Source organism: Struthio camelus, chromosome 3 (assembly GCF_040807025.1).
Source record: "Struthio camelus isolate bStrCam1 chromosome 3, bStrCam1.hap1, whole genome shotgun sequence".
Lineage (NCBI taxonomy): Eukaryota > Metazoa > Chordata > Aves > Struthioniformes > Struthionidae > Struthio > Struthio camelus.
The window spans coordinates 124,882,849-124,901,885 of NC_090944.1; the positions used below are offsets into that span (position 1 = coordinate 124,882,849).

The 19,037-nt window shown below is 47.8% G+C and overlaps 1 protein-coding gene across 4 annotated transcripts in view; it reads right to left on the reverse strand.

The window, feature by feature from the left end:
- The window catches only part of GALNT14 (polypeptide N-acetylgalactosaminyltransferase 14), a 137,759-nt gene that overhangs the window by 76,655 nt on the left and 42,067 nt on the right, over positions 1-19,037 (reverse strand). For 3 of the 4 annotated variants that reach the window (XM_068940113.1, XM_068940111.1, XM_009686180.2), the window contains exon 2: positions 914-1,083. In XM_068940113.1, coding sequence (XP_068796214.1) covers positions 914-1,083 — 170 coding nt within the window. The other variant, XM_009686229.2, reaches the window with a different exon arrangement.

Genomic DNA, 19,037 nt, shown 5'->3' on the forward strand with positions numbered 1-19,037 from the left:
ACACTAATGTCTTCCTACTTTTCGGGGAAAAATGTCTCTTCCTTTTTTTCACTAGAGTCCTGTAATAATCCACACATACAGGAAGTAATGTTTTCAATTGCTAGTATAGGACTACTGCATATGACAATAAACCCACTAAGATGAAACACTCAATCCTAAAAATATAATCCAGGCAGAATCATCCCTGGGCGCATCCACTGGGCGCAGGTAAAGGGATATCCCCAAAAAATGGCCCTGAAGAGGTACACAGCATCTACCTATATAATGAAGTTTTGTGAGGAAGGTCAGGAGAATCAAAAAAGAGGGAACAATACTGCTGTTGCCACCTCGTGATTTGGTGAAATCAAGAGAGATTTTCACCATTTCGTCATGAATCACCATCACTGAATACTCCTCTTAAAGCTGTTTTTTCTGGATGCAAATGAATTGAAAAACAACTCTTTGCCTTCGCTATAAAAACATTATTTTTCATTTGCACAGCCACTGTTGAGGTGACACCAAACAAGACACTATTTGCGACAGCACAAGGACAATCTGGGAGACAAAATGGTCCTGCAGAGCAGGAAATAAAACTCCCTCATCCAATCTTTCTGCCCAAAGGAAATAAAGACAGCAACTAGGAAACAAGCTGTCTGAATTCATTAAAAGTCTAAGGTGGCATTAACAGAGCACGTAAGGAAAGTACATTCAGATCAATAGGCCCTGTATCTCATCAGTGCCCTCTTTGAAAATCGAGGCATGTTCCCAAACTCTGTACACAGCCTGCCACGACTCCGGCCAATTAATTTCCCCTAAATAAAAACCCTACAGTAGAGTTTTAGTTCCCCCAAGGATACCTGTAAGAACAGCCAACTTATGTCCCTTGGTAAGGAGCGCTCTATGGCCATGGGAGGGGATGGGGAGGAGGCAGAACCTGTAATGTCTCGTGTCGCGGACAGCACGGTCACTGGGGATCCTCTCGCTCTCCCGCTGGTTAAAGGCATGGAGCCGGTACGGGTCCTCGCCGCCCTTCCACTTCCGGGCACTCAGGTATCTTCGCTCTTCAAACTGATCCCAAAGGTCATCCCAGTCCACGTCTGAGCCCTGCACGCACAAACAGTTGATCTCATTAGAAAGGTGAGAGAGGGGAGGCTGCAACACGGGCATCCCGCTTCGAGAGCCACGATGTCCCATCAGCACACGCAGCAGCCCTGGGGATTTTTAGGGCAGGCAGGCAGGCAGCTTCTCATCGCGCTGTCGGGGAAGACCTGGTCCACCAGCCTGCCAAAAACCCCACTTCAGAAATCTTTCTGACTCCAGGAGGAGGTGTCAGTCCCATGTCACAAGCAAACATCACAAGAACACTCTCACCAGGAGCCTAATTAGGTCTTCAATATTTTCTACAGTTTTGAAATGACACATTAAAGAGAACCTGCCAATTTGAATTTAAAATGACTAATTTCAAACCCAGTTTAGTCTCTGGTGGATCCCCCTCTGAAACAGCACAGTCTTGAAAAATACAAACACATCAAGATTCGGTTATGCTTTTAATTTCTCTTCCACCAAAAATAAAGGTATTACACACCACATTCCCCTTCTCCCCCATTACCCTTTGCATGGGTCCGTCAGGAAAAGGATATAAAATTAGAGCATCTTCACCTAATACAGTCCCATGACAGGGGGATCACAAGGGGATCAGTGCACAAGAAACATCAAAACATCAGAAATTCAGATGACACAGATCAGGTATTTCTCTTTTAAAAAAATTGCTACTTCTTCCATTAGTCAGAGGATCATCTGCAACAAGACGACAGTCAAACACCATTGTGCAGAAAAGTCACTTGCAAGTCAACGATGGCCCTTTCAAAAGGGCCTTTATTGCTTATATCTTCACAGTTCAGTGATCCCAGGATCGACCACAGCATCGTGGTTAGCCCTAGTTTGGGACAGGGAGTCCCCAGCTAAACTCTTTCCCTCCTCCAGGACAGCAGGCTCTTCACAGCTATACCCTGGTCCCAGGGACTGATCCAGCGAGGGATCCCGGCAGAAGTGGGCTCCCGTACTCTCAGCATGATCTCAGTCCATCTCTAATGCACCAGATTGCCCACTGAGGACTTCAGCTCGACCACGCAGCAGGGGGTTTCCCAGGACAGAGAGGGCTAACACATACGTAATATGCTCTCGGTCCCCTCGTGCAGGCCACAGCACTGAACAAAAGGGACAGAGCCACCTTTTGGGGGTCACTCTATTGCTCAGACAGCTGTCAAGGGGGTTAATCATCTCTCAGTGGCATTGTGCCTGCTCACAGACAGCTAACACAATGCACAGCTGATAAAATCACGTCATTACAGCAGCATAACCTCTTTGATCTCAGCCTACATGTAATACAGAGAGATTCAAACATTTACAGACATCTCAGCCCCAAATAAAATTGTGATCTTATCCAATAATTGATCTTTGGGTTTTTTTTTTTTTTTTTTGTTAACACCATCTCAAAGCCGATTTTGCTTGCTAATAGCACAAAATGAAGCTTTTGAAATTTTTTATTCGAAAAATGGGCGATTTTTAATCCCATAATTGATTTTAATTCACATCTGACAGCACATTTTCTAAATTAATAAGGGGAGGAGGAGCATAGGCTTCTGCAAATGAACCACCTCCGTCCTGTACAGCAGATCCAGCAGCAGGTCCAAGACAGAAATCTCCTGGAGCACCGTGTGCAGCACCTCCCCAGTTCAATGCAGATACTGGTCTCCCCTAAGCATTTAGGGTCAGCTGCGTCCAACGGGGCCTCAAGCACTGTGTTAGACAGGCTGGCAGAGTCTGCAGGTGGGGTGACATATAACGTACGACCAAAAAGGCAGCGAGCTCAGAAGAGGCTTGAGCTGCCTCAGTAACAGAGGGGAGCTGGAGATCCCTCGTAGCTTTGTGCTTTCAGCTACTCACAGCCTTACTGACGTGACTCTCCTCCCTTATGACTTCTCCTAGTATTTCCTGCTATCACTTATCCTGTTGGGCCAAGCTCGGCTCTCACTGTTAATCAAAACTGAACTCCAGCACCTTGCTTGGCACTACTTCTGACCTGCTCTCAGGAAGCGAGGAGCCGGGCCAGGCTGCTGGCTATAGGGGCTCCCAGATACAGGGTCATTTTCATCCTCCACTGGTGTAACTTCATGGCCCTCTCAAGGAGTTACTCCCGACTTCACCGCAGCACAAGAAAGACCAGAACACACCTTTAAGCAATAGCTGTACAAATAATAATACCCTGCTGGCTGTACTTTATCTCCTCCCTGAGGGCCAGACTCATTCCTGTGGTGGGTCCGGTTGCAATCAAGTCCACTGGTGGCATTATACACAGAGCGGATGCGGCCCACGACGCTCATGGGTTCCACCTGCGCGAAGCCCTAACCAGACAAGGCCTTTCCCCTCTCACGTGGGCCAAGCCAGCGCAGCAAGGGGAGAGCGAGACAAATCCTCTCCCAGCTTGGCTCTGGCTGCACGATCTTTATTGAGAGCCATCTTGCAAAAGGCAAGAAGACTATGACTTCATTTCCATCTCCCAGGGTGCAAGTATAGTTGCTGACAGTTAGAAAAATCATTTTTTGACTTACAAAAAGAGTGCATTAGATAGAAAGAAATGAATATGAAGTCCCACTTTGTCATTTTTACAAGCTCTACCCTGCTTACACAAGGGCTCCACTGCCCTCTATGTGGGCTCTGATGCCTCTAATGACAACTGCAAACTAGTTTGTCTTTTTGGAAGTCAGTCCAACTTCCCAGCATGCAAAGGATGAAGAAAGTTATTAAAACTGTAAGGTCACTCCAGTCCATCAGGAGGTTTATGAGCAGAAGGATATACATAACCAGTCTGCAGGCTTTTGAGAGGATTGAAGTATACTGAGTGATAAATACTGTTTACGTTTTTCTAAGGCATCTTGTAAAACATGATTTACCACCACAGTAAAAGATAAGGGAAAAATGAGCCGATTGCATCTCGGAACCAGTGAAGCCCTGACGTTTATAAGATTTCATGACGACTCTGGGGGGCCCGGTTCTGTTAAAACAACTGTCAAGGAGTTTCAATTCCTAAATGTTAATATGGTAAAGAAAAATAAAAGTTGTTTTATCAAGCTTAACAGAAAGAGAAATCATTCTTAAAAGTGGCCATGTAATATTGACGCTTGTTGGATTTTTTTTTTTTTTTAAATGTCATTTAAGCCTCATATTATTGGGCAGGCTGGAAAGGAAACGGACCTACGTTGCAAGTGGAACTTCTGAAACTGCCCAGAGGTAAATTCATTTCTAAATAATAGAGGAAAAGAATGGACCTCTCTATAGTCCAGACTTAAGTCTCCGTTTCCCTGACTAGCACAGAGCCACCTGTACCACTGCAAAGTGGATCTAGGCAGAGTTTCCTGTAAATCCTTGGCACCACAATGCCCCACACTTGCATGCTCTGCACAAGACAGAAAGGCAGCTGTGGCTGTGCAGTGAAGAGGGTGTGCACTGGGCAAACGTCTGGTGGCTAGAACTGGAGGGATGTCAAATATATATGGCATAATGGCCAGGAAAATGCAATCAGCTGGCTGCTCCGAGGTCAGCCACATGTTTCACTCATCTCAGTTAGCACTTCATGTGCTACAAGGGTTCCAGTGGGGAGCTGCAGTGTTAAACCCTGAAGTCTGGCCAGATGAGCAAAACCAGGGGAGCAGCTTTCGGGGGAGTTTTTGGTAGGCTCACGAGACTGAAAAGGACTTCTGCACTTCTAGGTCTGGGACAGCATTCCCCAACATGTAGAAGCAGTGCTGCTAAGCTGGTTAACAGATTATTTCCTGTCACTGTCTACCCCTGCTACTGTCCTCTTGTTACCCACTGTAATTCACAGAATCACACAGTGGCTGAGGTTGGAAGGGACCTCTGGAGATCATCTAGTCCAACTGCCCTGCTCAAGCAGGGTCACCCAGAGCACATTGCCCAGGACCCTGTCCAGATGGCTTTTGAATATCTCCAGGGAAGGAAGCTCCACAACCTCTCCGGGCAACCTATTCCAGTGCTCAGTCACCCTCCCAGTAAAGGAAGTAATTCTTCTATCTCCCTGATTTTTTATGCCCCATAGAATTTAGAGAAAACATCCATAAGCCTTTCAGCCTTTGTTTTTCTATATTCAACAAACCAAACACTTTTCCTAGGGAGGCAGACACACTGTTACTCCTCAAATGTCCTTCTCTGCACCTGCTTCCACATGAGCACGTTTTTCTTAGACGCAGAGGATCACAGGAGTAAATGAACAAATGCACAAATACTAGTGCCTTATATAGTGACATTTTTCTCCTCGTCCTCCACTAGAAATATCTTCTCTGGGGCATCCTGGGGTTGCACTTGACTTTTTACCACGGATTACATTATTGATTCAAATCACAGAGAACAACATACACAAGTATCTTTCCCCGCCTCAAATACTTCAGCCCACTTTGATTAATATTGTCCTCAGCCCAAGTTCCACTTTTTGTGCCAAGGAAAATTATCAGTAGGATGGTTCCTAAAGACTGGGTAACCAACTACATATCTGAGATCAAAAGAAAAGGATTTCAAACAGGGACAAAAGCTTATTCTAAGCAGTATCTGGCCACAGTGCTTCTGCTACAGGACAAGCCCATGGATTGGGCTGAATTAATTTTCACAGCCAAAAGTAAATACCTGGTTTTGATCATCTGCTTTCGTTCCACATCTTCTGCCCAAATTCCTGCTCTGTTACACCAAGGAAATCTCAAGAAGTTTTCTGAGGAGTTGGCATCCTTCAACTGTCAACCCTGAACTTCCTGAATAGTTAACTGAAATTCAAGTGGGATGCCCGGAAACAAACGTGTCCCAACCTCTGCCAAAAAACACCCACCCAAAATAGCAAGAGAAATCAAGACAGTGTCCTTGGCTAAAAAGCTTTCAGCTATTTCAGTGCCAGGAGACAGAAGAATTCCTGACCTGCACACAGATGGCTCATCTGTTTCTCGGTACCTGATCCAGGAAGGGGAAAGCAAGTTAAAATGAAAGGAGAAAATCCCTTCACTCATTCAGGGACAGCACATCAGTTATGGGTTACTGGATAAGGTCTTCATTATAATGTTTCCACCATGTATTATCACCTCTTCCTCACACTAGAATTCTGTCTTGGGAGTTATTCAACTGATGTGCAGAAATCCAAATTTAATTTATTATGATCTAACTCACTTTAGAAGCCAAATTACCCTGCACTAGAAAAGGATCAAGTCAATATTCCACTTGCCTTTCTATTTATCTTCTACAGGGCTCCTCTCTCTAAGCTTCATATTCATTTTCTCTCATGTACCAGTAATAAATTTTAATTTTTTCTTGGAATTAGGTAATTTCTCTTTCAACACTGCAGTTTAATGGTTGGTATTAATTATAGGAAACACAGTCAATGCTTAAGGAGTTTGAGAGATTGAACAAGTCTGCAGGAAAAAGAGAGAGAGAAAAAAAAATCCACTCTGATAAAAGCAGGCAGCCTGCCACTCTAAGGAAACAAGCGCCCACCAGCCCTCTCCCTTCCCTGAACAGTATCAAAGTCTCTGCTAGAAATCCAGACTGCTACCTTTTCTTCTTCACACTTCTCCACGTTTCAGCCGCACGCACTCCAGAGAGTCAGATGCTGACTTCAGCTTAAAGCAGCTGTAGCCAGCAGTGCCCAGACACTCACAAGACTTTCTTCTCCAGGGCTAGTTCCCACGCTCCACCACAGGTAAGGGCAACCCCAGGCCCATGCCAGGCCCTGGACCCCCTGATCCGCATCCCAAGCCCTGGGTTTGCACCCTGCTAGCCACACCGGCCCTCTTGGCTCCCTGTCCCGCTGGGAACGGCTGGTCCTCGCGGCGCCCTGGCAAGGCTCACAGGCTGCACGCTACCCTTGACACGGCAGTAGAAATAGGACACGTTCCCTTTGTTCCTCCTCAGGCCTAAGGAGACGTTTCCAGAGACACGTACAGCCTAATGCAACCCACGCAAAATCTGATTTCAGGAGGAGGGATGGCCAATTTCTCTGTCTGGGAGGAAAACGCAGCAGGGTCCCTGGGGAGTCAATTAGAGAGAGGCCCGTGGATTGTGAGCGCTCCAAACACATCCAGCTGCATCTAACTGTAGCAGAAGCACGGAGTTACAGTAGGGATGTGTTTTGTCCAATAAGCCTAGCCACCCTTTCTCTGAACCTCAGCTGTTCCCTCCAATTAAAACCCTGAACCACCCTACTCCAGAGGATGCTTACAAGAGATTGGAAAACACCTGGACTTACTCTTAACTTTCCTCAGATAGGCTAGAGACAGAACTCAGTTCAACGACGAGCTACCGTACCACACAAGTTGGCAGAGGCTCTCCCAGCTGAGAACACACTTTGCAAAGAGCCTTCTCCTTTGCCAGCCTGCTAAAAATACACCCCCCAAACCACCTGCAGCCATACTAACAAAGGCCAAACAACAAAACCCAAGAGCAAGTACAGAGGCAGCTTTTCACTGTAACAGTGCACTAAAGATTGAAAACCTCTAAGTGCAAAGACACATTTTGTCATCTGCCTCTTAAGTCATGGCTCAGAAACAAAATAAAAACAATTAAAAAAAAAAAAAGGAAGAAAAGGGAGTGGCACTGGGGGAGGAAGCAGGTCATTAGCAGTAAAGACTACAGTTTTCTGGCAACTGTTAATGCCTTGTTTATGTGGATTTCTATGAATATGACATTTTAATGGCATAATAATTGTGTGATTACAGTACAGCAGGGATCACTGGAGCGGGAACAAAGAATGAGCAGCTCCGACTGATGCCGCTGTGGGCCTTCAGCTTCTCCAAGAAAAGCTGCGCCGAGATCCAGCTATGCCCAGCAACTCTGCCTCACCTTTGGGGTGGCCCAGTGGGGGGGGGGGTGGCCCATGCCACGGACCTGCAAACAGCTGCCGCAGCCGCTGCCCCACGAAGCAACCAGCTCCCCTCCTCGCACCACTGAAAAGCCACCAAGCCAACCAACAAGGCATTTACGGGAGCGTGCTACCCAGCACATTAACTTACGTAAGGAAACGAAGGAAACGTGGCTCGTTCGTGGCCCAGATTCTCTAGGGCTGCGGGCTGCACTGGTGTCTGTCCCTGTCCCCACGCCAGCAGCGGTGCCTGCAGCACCCAGCCTCTCTGCAGGACCCTCGCTGCATGGCTGGGTCCAGCCTTGGCAGCACAGGAGAGCGAATCGGGCTACAGGCCAGAGCCCGGGCCCCGGGAGCTGCGGCTGCACCTCGGCAGTGGCAGAGGAGAGAAGAGGCTTTAATTTCACCCATTTCTCTCACACATGGAGACTGGCCCTCGTTTTCCACACCTCTGGAGAGGCTGCCCATCACTGAGGCAGTGGATCAGTACAGGCTAAGCAGCAGGTCCGCAAGGAAAAATCACGTGTGCGGTTGAATACCTGTCCATTGCCACATGCCCTTAAACGCAAGTTATTTTAAGGGGAACAACAGTCTCCCAGATCAGGAGAGGTGGTGGTACCAAGGCTCTCTAGAGGGGCTCAGCCTCTGGACCTTCTTGATCACCAGCCTAAGGAAAGGAGGTAACGCATCAGACGAGCGCACACAAATATTGCGCCCTACTACAAAGAAGGGGCCGAACCTGGAGAGAGCACAGCAAAACAAAGGCATATGTCTCCCTATCCTCAGGCAAACCCAACCCCAGATACTGTCCAAACTCTCAGCCCTCTCCACAGCACGAATCAAGGCAAGCCTCCAGATCCCAGCTGATCCCAGTTCAGCACAGCATCAATTCCCCCTTGCCTACGTTTTCTGGCAGGACCTGCCAAGACAGTGGTGGCAGACCGTCGGGTCCCTGTTTCAGGGAAGGTTTTTAACCCTCTCCAGTCACCAAGATCAGGCTGACATTTTATCATGCATCCTCACCACTTCCCTTCCACTGCCCAAATACAGAATTTTGATCCTTGCCAAGAAGTGCATTCACCCCTTACTGCTTTTATTCCCTGCCCAAAAGAGACGTTGAACACCTTGCACAGAAAAACTGTGACAGCAAAGGTGCTGACAGGGGGCCCCTGGAATGCTTGACAGCAAAAAGACCCTTCTTCTAGCACCCCACTTAAGTGGGGATCGCAGTGCAGACCCCCACTTGCTATCATTTATGTGGCTCAGGAGATGTGCTGCCACATCCCAAATGCCTAGGCTGAGGAGGTGGTCTGAAACAGAAAATTAATGTTTCTGCGAAGCCATGCAGAATTTAAGACATAAAAGGAGCCCCCTCAGTCTGACACAGTCGGTTTTATTCACCAGCCCCAGACAAGCATCGACACACTGCCAATCACTGCGTGAATGCCAGCTGTCTGCCAAAAACAGTGCCTGTCACCTGTAGAGACTGCTGAAATTCAGCTTCTGCTAGGATTTTCCAGGAAAGCAGGCACCTCGTCTTTCTTTTGGAGAGTAAAATAATTAGCAGGTTAAATCACGTGTGTATATATATATATATATATATGGAATTGCATGACTGCCCAAGTTACCAGCAAGCCAGTTCCCTCCCACACACCCTTTCCATCCCCCTGCCTCCTGTCCTACCCTTCCCAAAGCTCGTGCAAGGATTAACTCCACACCCCATGCACTCACAGTGCTGGCAAGAGCGGCCAGGCCAACCACCTTTACTTACCAAGAGGGCTGATACAGCAAAGGTATTGATGGGGTGAGCTATCTCACTAACACTAACCTCTGGCTTTAACATGAGCCAGAGCTACGCCCCAGAGCAAAAGGGCATTTCAGGCAAAAGGCCCTGTTTAAGCACAGCCAATGGCCACAGTGAGCACAGCCGAGGTCGGGCTGTTAAAACGGGACTTAACCATGGAAGACCAAACTGCTATTACCTGGACGTTTTCAGTTACCGCAACAGGGCTGCTAGTTCTCTTTCACTGCCTCCAAGGCTATTTTTTTCCATGTTGCAAAGTTGAGCAGCTGTTTCTTCTCCAGAGCAACTGAGGGCAAATAAGGACTATGCACACTATAACCTGTCATCCTCTTGCACTGCAGTGATTTCAGATCCCCAAAAGCAGTACGTGGGGTACAAGGCAGTTTAGAAGAAGCACTGTCATGACCATGATAGCCCTCTGTATTAGCAGTACACCACATAGTACACCTACTGGAAACTCTCAACAAGTGGGAATTGTACGTCTAGTCAGATCTATGCACAGTGAATTCTTCTCATGATGCGTCACCTAGAGAACGTGGCAGCAATCCTGAATATACTGTAGCCAGCAAGAAAGCCATTCAAATTAGAAAGAATATACTAATTAAAGAAAAGAGCAGGAATTCAAATTCAAAATAAGACCTGTTAGCAATCCCTCCTCTCACAGCTTTATTTGGTCATGAGCAATTTGTTCCTGGATAAAAACAAGAGGAAAAAAACTCAGGAGAGGGAATGGAAAAAAGGACAGAGGGTTTCCTGATCAAAGGCAGCAAAAGAAAACTCCAGCTACCCCCGGGGGACTTTTCTTAGCACAGAAGTGATGAAATTTCTGGTAAAGTAAGTTAGAGTCAGATTCACAGCAACAAAAAGAAGCGGTGTTTCACACAGCAGGGCAGTGATCTACAGTACTCTTTGCCAAAAGGTGCTGTGGATGCAGACAGTCCGGAAGAGTTCACAGGGAAACTGGAGAAGCACCTGGGAAAGACATCCATTAAAGGTTACCAAACAGATTATCTCCTCAGCGGAAAGCTGGATGTTGGAAGAGTACTAGGGAAAACATTACATAGGCTTGTCTGCTCTTGCTCTTTCTTGGCATTCACTTACCCCTTTTTTGGGAACCGGATGCTGGATTAGACAGACTCTTGGTCTGAGTCAGTAGAGTTATTCTGCAATTCTTTGGTTCACAAAGTTCTCCAGACCAGCTGCCTGAGGGACAGCAACGCTACACTGCCCTCCCCACGGCCGAGCCCCAGCTAGCTGAGACACTAAGGGAGAAAATCAGTGGCATAATCTAGAAGTGGATTCCGATTCATTTTCTTCTTTAGCAGCATTGTTTACAATTTTTAAATAAAGAATTTAAGCCTTTGCTAAAATAAAAGTTCCTTTCATTTTAAGACTGTCAAGTGTTTTTCATTAGACACATGTGAATCTGACAGATATAGTGCACATTCTTCCATGAGGCAACAAATCCAAGAAAGGCAGTTTTGAAGACAAATCTTCTGCGGTTTGTCTAGAAACCTCAGAATAGGGTGAGGGGAAGTGGTTTTTCCTACGGAGGTCCCAAATTAGTTTGGGGCTAGTTCTGTTGAACATCAAGGAAAACAGAGAAGCTTCCCCAGCGGGTGTCACTCCTTGCTGTTACGGTCAGGGACACACAAAGGTGAGGAAATCCACAACAGAGCAAAATGCACTCCTTGGCATGTCCTCACAAGAAAAGCAACTGATTTTAATGGGTAGAATCACACCCACCGCCGGCTAGAGAGCCACGGACAAAAGCAATGAGAGCAGCAGAAAGGGCATCATATGAGAGGGGGAGGGATGGAGAGGGAGAGCGCGCTGCCTCAGAGGGAGAAGGACGAGAGAATGGAGAAACTCTGAGGAAACAGGAGTCCAGCCTGCCAGATTTTGCCATCACTTCTTGCCCAGTCATTTTTCCTCAGAACAAAGATGGCATTTGAGCACCGCAGCAACACATCTACTGGGTCATTCCTGCCCAAAGAAGTCATCTCACAGTTTTATCAGTAATAACCATTTAATCCGAAAGGCTGAGGCTCAAGGCTTCTGCAGTGACGCTGGAGGCAGCCCCATCCACGAAGAGCACCATGCCCTGACACTCAACGTGGTACCACCGGGAGCAGACGTCCCCAACAGCCTGTCCCACAACAAACAAGAACCAAGGTCGTGCAGTGGTACGCTGCCCCAGGAGCTATGCCTCCCCTTGGCATTTCATACCCCAGGGTTAAAGGCTGAGCAGCAGCTTCCTGAGGCAGTTTGAGGATGAGCGGGCTTTGGGAAAAAGGTTGCAAGAGAAGACTGCAGGTTCCTGGAAAGGCAATTACATGCCTGTTACCCCTCTCCAGGAACGAAGCTCTCATGACGCACAGCAGTTCCCAGGTGCTGGGCACTTGCTCTTCTCTCAGTGATGTGCTACATCATGTCAGGAGCACTGTCAGAAACCTGATGCCTGGCTCTTAATCATGCCGAGACAGGCCCAAGAGACAGCCATAAAGCTTAGTCAACCAACGCGAGCAGAGAATCTTGTTGCACAGATATTAAAAAACACCAAATCCCCTAAAATACGAAGGAAAAAAGGAAGAGCAACTCAAATACCAGGCCTGAAAGAATGGGCCAGTGACTGCATAGGCCCTGGCACAAGGCGGGCTGGAAGAAGCCAGCTTCTGTTCTGGTCCTTGCTCATATCCAGTGTTTCAATGACTCCAGGCCTTGAGATGGACAGCAAAATGTGCCTCTACCTCCCCTCAACCCTCCTCATACCCAGCTTTCCCTGGAAATGCTCATGTTTACATAATCCCTAACTGAACATTTTACTCTGAGCCTCTGTCCTGTCTTTCCTAGGACTGAGGCATTGGAAAAGGAAGGGAGGGGGGAATACAAAAATACATCAGCCTAGCAAAAGCTCCAAGCGATAATTCTTGGCCATCTGGAACACCATGTCAGATGTCCTGAGGCACTTCATTGCCCAGCCACCTTTACTCACTCTTTTGTCTCCAAATGGTTTGAGATTGTTCGTTTGTTTGCTTGCTTGCTTCAATTCAGGGACACTGGAGGCAGAGGGCAATCTTTCAGCACGAATTGCAACCAGGCATTATACAAATGAGATTTAAACATCTTGCTGAAGTGCAGGGTCCCTGCAAGCAGCAGGCTCAATTATAGAGCTGTTACTGTCCAAGGCGCTAATACCATCTCAAAGGATTATAATACTTCAAACAGAGTAGGGCTCATCCCTCCTCAACCCCTGGTGCCAGCACACGTACCAAAGAGGGAAAGCAGCCGCAGCAAGGGAAAGAAGCAGGCAGCCTGATGTCACCTTGCCTCTCTCCTCTTCCTCGTCTCCAGCAGGTCCCCAAACAGCCCAATGGGCGCTCTCTCCAACACAGAGAGGGTGCTGCAGACAACGTTTGAGCAGAAAGGTCCTGGAGTGTGAGATACTTCAGTCAAGCCTCTATATACTTTTTCCTACGTGGGATCCAGCAGCTTGGCTGACAAGGAGGCCTCTGCACTCTGCACTGCGCAGCCCATCAGCCCCCATCCCAGCGAGTCTGCAAGCCCAAGAGACAAGGGGGAGACAGACAGAGCACTAAGGCAGGTGCTCTGACTTGTCCAAAGAGTAGGGGGCCGTGCCAGAAATGGGCTGTGGATCTCCCGAGACCAGATTTAGTATCTGTACTGCAGCACCACCCTCCGATGCTACAGCTATGGCTCAGAGGCCAGGGTATCCACACAAACCCCTGAAGAGTCACATCCTACACCTCCTTTCACTTATCTTGCCTCCACAAATTATATAGTCCCTAAGCCAATCAAGCACTTAAATACAAAGTTAAACAACTTCAGGCATTTGGAGGAGCCCATGGAAATTATTGTTTAAATACTTAAAATTAAGCACTCACTTAAGTGCTTCATTGGCTCAACACCTTCTTTGCCAGCGTTGTGCTGAAACCAGTCGCGCAACCGAAACAAGTACCTCTGAGAAATTATCGTTCTCCCTTAATTAGTCTTTTGCTCCTCTGGGGATTTTAGCTCCAGTTCCTCTCTCTGAGGGCTGTGAAGCTCCTCCTTCTCCAGCACCATTATCTGGGCACAACACCCAGGTACACCTTAGTGACAGACACTCAAGGATTCAGTGGGGATGAACAGTGGACTGCTGTCTGCCAGGACCCCCCAGCCTGCCCCAAGGAGGACCAGCACCTCCCACTGTTTGGAGGTGACTTATTGTCTCTCAAGGGAGACCTGTAAATCTGAAACTGCTCTGGCCCTACCTGCTGGGTAAAGGGGGGGGGGGGGAACAAATAAAATATTAATACAGATAACTAATTGAAGCAAAGCATTTCTCCGGTAAAGTCTGTCCTGCAGCCAGGATCCCTGGAGAATCTCTGAGCATTCACTATTAAACTGCCATCGACCTTTCCCTGCTTGCACACACACACAGCTCCATTTTCAAAGGATAGAGCATTGCCTCCTTTTCTGCCAGCTCAGCAGGGATCATGGGTCCCTGAGGACCTTCCAGCAAGTCCCATTTTATCACTCTGCCCTGAGGCTAGAGCCAGTAACCATGCTATCGACACCCTCGCTGCCCCTCCTGCCCACTGTCCAGTTTCCTTCACCCTTCTCTCTCCAAAGCACCATCCTACCCTCTCGAGAACTGCTGGCTCCCTGCTGTTCCCACTCCTGCCCTCCTGAAACAGTTAGTCCCAGCAGCGCCTCCCAGCTCTCCACACCTCATTTCTGCTCTCTGTCCCTTCTCCTCCTCCCCCAGGATTATGTTCTGCCTTCACAGTCAAGGAAGGTATATACACTGAGGGCTGAGGATTGCTCCATCTTCCTAGGACGTTACTCTCCGAGGCTTGCCCAGGAGCACCCTGGAATAAAAGCACAGCTCATTCCTGCCACTAGCACTGTAGGAGCGAGGAACAAACACGTCCTGTCTGCTGCACGCTCCATGTCACCTACAATTAGTGTCCTCAGTGGGCTCATGGAGAACATCACTCCCAGACAAACTGTGTCTGACCTCTGCTCTTCTTGTCTCTCCTTCCTACAGTCAGTACACCCAACAGCCCACCCTCTAACAGCATGTTTCCCCATTCTCCTCCTACGAACCTCTGGAGGAGAGAACATTTCTTCCTGAGACATACACCCCAGAACTACCTGCTGCAGCTCTTCTGTCCTCACCGACACACCTGCAAGAGTTGTGTAGCCTCCAGGGCCTCGTCAACTTTAAACTCTGGCTAAAGTACCAGCACAGAGATGCTAGTCACACCAGTGATCAGATTCAGCCACTAGTTTAAGAAAAATCAATGTCTACCAAGTCTCACCCCAGAAATGGCTGTGTCTCAGTAGAGGGAGGTGACCCTCAAAGTGGAAGTAAGCGTGAATGAAAAGGTCTAAACACTGGCAAAAGCCCAAGCCCAAGCCAAGGGCACCATAATCTGGATCCTTGGCAGAACGACAGCATCACAACATAAGCTTCCACCTGGGACTGGCCTGATGCCGTCTGAATGTGTTAGGTTTTAAGGGAACATGTGATCATCCAAAGCTAGCAAGCACCAGTGTATGGGGTGCTAGCAAATAGAAAGCTTTTAAAAATGCATGCACACATTTATGGAATTAAACCTATGGCATCACGCAACATGACTGGCAAAGGCTGGAAACTGACCACTGAAGAAGACTTGAGCCTCAAGAATTATGGCTGTAACCCACTGCCCCAATGGAAACGTCCCCATTCAGGCTTTGGAGTAGGAGCTTGGATACTTTTGACTGCCTGCCTGCCCGTTCAACTAGAAATAGCACAGGCTGTTGGCCAGGCCCCCATCTGTAAGGTGCAAAGAGCCGTTCCAGTGCTGAGGCAGTTGGGCCATCATTAAGTCAATCACAGCTAGAACCAGGTCTTTGCATATCTTCTGTCAGGGAACGCAGTAAACAATATACAAGGTCCAAAGCAACCTCCTAAAGGTTTAAATCTGCTAAGCCCTACATTTGAAATACGAAGGCATGAAAACTCCCATAGGATTACTGATGCTTTTTCCACTAAGGGCACCAGAGCTTTAGTTTTATAATGGATGGTCAGGGCTGCCACCAAAATAGGGAATTTATTTGCAAATCAGGAGAAGGAGACTGAATTGCAAGGAAGTAAGGATGACAGATTCATTTCTTTGATGAAAGGCCAAATTGTTTCCAGAGTTTCCCTAGGGAGAAAGTAAGTCAGCTCAGAGTTCACACCAAGCTTATCTGCAAGCATTCACAGCACTGGCAGCAGTGCCAGGTTAAAAACACGTCCCTTCTGCAGAGCCTCACACATGGATTCCTATCTGTTGGCTGTCAGCCCACCTTCCACACTCCTAGCCAGTATCACTTGCTTCATCCAGACCTCAAGAAACCTCTGTAGTGATCCCCATCATCTCCGACATGCTGAGGAATTTTCTGCCCCGCCTGTGAAGACCGAGAGGAATTCACATGCCCCTTCTCCATCCATCCATCCTTTCTCCACTCCTCTCCCCCGAACCATTTAGCGAGGACAAACATCTAGCCTTGACGGAAGAAAGTCAGTCCTTTTTCTTGACCTATTCTCACCCAATTGTGAAGGGTCTATCTCCTTTACCTCCCCGTTCTCTATTAGCATGAAAGGGCATCTTTACTGGTTCACTGCCCAGAAGGAGAATTGAGCGTCTCTCACTTCTCTCCCCTCAAATAGGAGAAACCCAACAGATCCCTTGACGTCTTGTCCATTACACCCCTGCTGTGCATATGGCAAAGAGTCAAGAAGGTCACAGACGGGATTTCTACTCGCTTTGCCTCTACCGAAAGTGTGCTAGCAGGTCACCCCTTGAACAGTCTTTAGCAGCCTGCTCAGAAGCTGCAAGAACAGCACTTTAACATTTCAGACTGGGAGATTCCCCAGACGACAAGATCTATGCCAGTGGGAGGGAACAAGGCACTGAACTCTAAAAACAACATGCAGCTACAAAGTTTCCACTGTTCCCAGCTCTGAAAGACGTCCTTCCACCACATTCTTCATCTTGGACTCCTAAAATCAGATATGCGCACAGGGCCGCACAGAACCACCTAGCTGTGCAAAGAACACAGACTTTACTTCTTTAAAACAATAAATTAGCCCATAGGATAGCCTGACACATGAAGACAAATCCTGTATAATTAAAAAGGAAAGGAAGCCGATTATATTCTCCTGGAGAATATTGCTGCCTGCTTCTGTTTTATTTATACATTACACTGTATAATGAGCTGAATATTTAGGAGGTCAGCACAAACCAAGCTGCTGACTGGAGAAAAGAATACCCAGCTCTGTCAATGCCGGGAGCCGAGCAGTAAGAGAGAAAGCATTTTTGGTCATTTCTCCCTCCTCCTGCCTGGAGCTCCTTGCAGACACTGCAGGACTCTTCAATTCAGTTACTCATTCTAAACTACCTATGTTTGGGGCATGCAGGTCTTCCAAAGCCTCCATCAGAAAAGGTTTCCCAATATTCCTTTCCCTGAATTTGATTTCTGCTTCCCCATTTTATCCCTTCTCTCTTCCCATGGGGTTTACACCTTCCACGTGCCCGTGGCTGGTGTTGAGCCCACTCAGTCCTGTAATCAAGTTGTCCTGACTGCATTGCATTGCTAAACCGCTCGTAAATGCCAGCTCTGCCAGCCTCCTGCTCATTTGTTATTGCTGTGTGGGATGGAGTACCCTCTTTTTTTTCCTTTCTTTTTTTTTTTTTTTTTTTTGAAACCTCCCTAGCACTAAAACTCCCAGAACTGAGCATTTCTGAGCTACACCACAATATACAGAGAAAGGATGAGCTAGATCAGTGTTCCTCATCCTGGGTTTGTCAGACCTATGAACTCCTACCAAAGGGTGTGCAAAACTAATCTGGACAGCAAACCAAGCATGAGTTTTAAGAGTCTACAAAAGAATCTCTACCTCCACTGAGAAATCTTTAAGATTTAAAAAAAAAAAAAAAATACATAAGGTGAAAACTGCTGATTTGCAGGCCAGACATTAGTCTGCCTCAACAGAGAGCTAGATGCAACTCAACTCTTCCCTACATTCAGTTAATCACCTTCTAAGGTAGACATTCAATTCACAGCTACCAGGTTTAGCCCTTCTACAGCATCCACACAGCAAAGCCTGCAGCTGGGCTTAAATCCAGGCTGACACAGTTTGGGGTAGGGAAAACAATGTAATTTCCCCTGTGGTACGGCTATGTGCTCGTAATGATGGCAGCAGGGTGTAACCACACTGCTTTGCAGGACTTGGCAGAGGACACCTCGCTTAGATACTTCAGCGGTCATCTGGCAAAGCAGTCTGTGATGCTGTGACTAGACTGCCTCTGGTACCAAACGTGACTGCCTGAAAATTGGTTCTGCCTAACACTAGCCTGCAGTTACTTGTCTTGTTGCCCTGTAGACACAGCCTTGGCCTTGAATCCCCCCACTCTGCAGTGAACATTCAGGTTAATGTCAATATTCCTGCAGTGCCCTCACTACAGTTCCCACCAGGGGAAAGGCAGGTTCTTCCACAGCTCAATGAGGAGAGGACATCCCAATATAAATCACTCTGGGATACTGGGCCAGTCTGGAGCTGCTACTGGAAGGGGACATTTGCACCATGGCTAGCCTAATTCTACTCTTAAATCACCTCCATTACTTGTGCAGCACTGGTCTGGCTTTCATCTCTCTGCCACAGGCTCAGAGACACTGTTTCAAATACTGCAAAGCACTTAACACCTCCACTGTTCAAAGTGCTACAGGTAAACCGGCTGTTTTAAACACCACCATAGCAGCCGAGGGATGTATCTGAACGTCTGTGCCTTTCCTTGCCGTGTTGGGGGGGCTGCTGAACCACTGCGATCTTCCCTCTTCCCAGCAGCGCGCAGGAGTATTCATACCCACACTCATGCTGCTGAGGCTCCCTCCCCCGGGAGCATCTCCGGAGGGAGCATGGACCTGATCAGCATCTCTCTGGGTCTGGGAGGGGAAAGGCAGCTGCTGCTAGTGAAGCATTATGCAGAACAACACGCCCCACGCTCTCTGTGCTCAGGCTGGGAAAGGGGGTATGGTGGCAGGGCAACCAGGGGTGCAAACATCGTGAGGAAGCCACTCAGGAATTGAGTTTCGGTCACTAGTCCCGAAATTCACCATACACCCTGTAGGCAAACGAAATGCCCTTGGCACTGCTGAGTTACGCCCTGCAGACGGAGAGGTGACAAAGCTACCGTCTACCTCCCCTCTCGGCAACACCTCCAGCGCAGAAGCTGTGCCAGAAACAGGCAGCGGCAAAGAGGAGTCCTCGCAGGAGTGGGCTGCTCTCTACAAGAGACTGCCCGTATG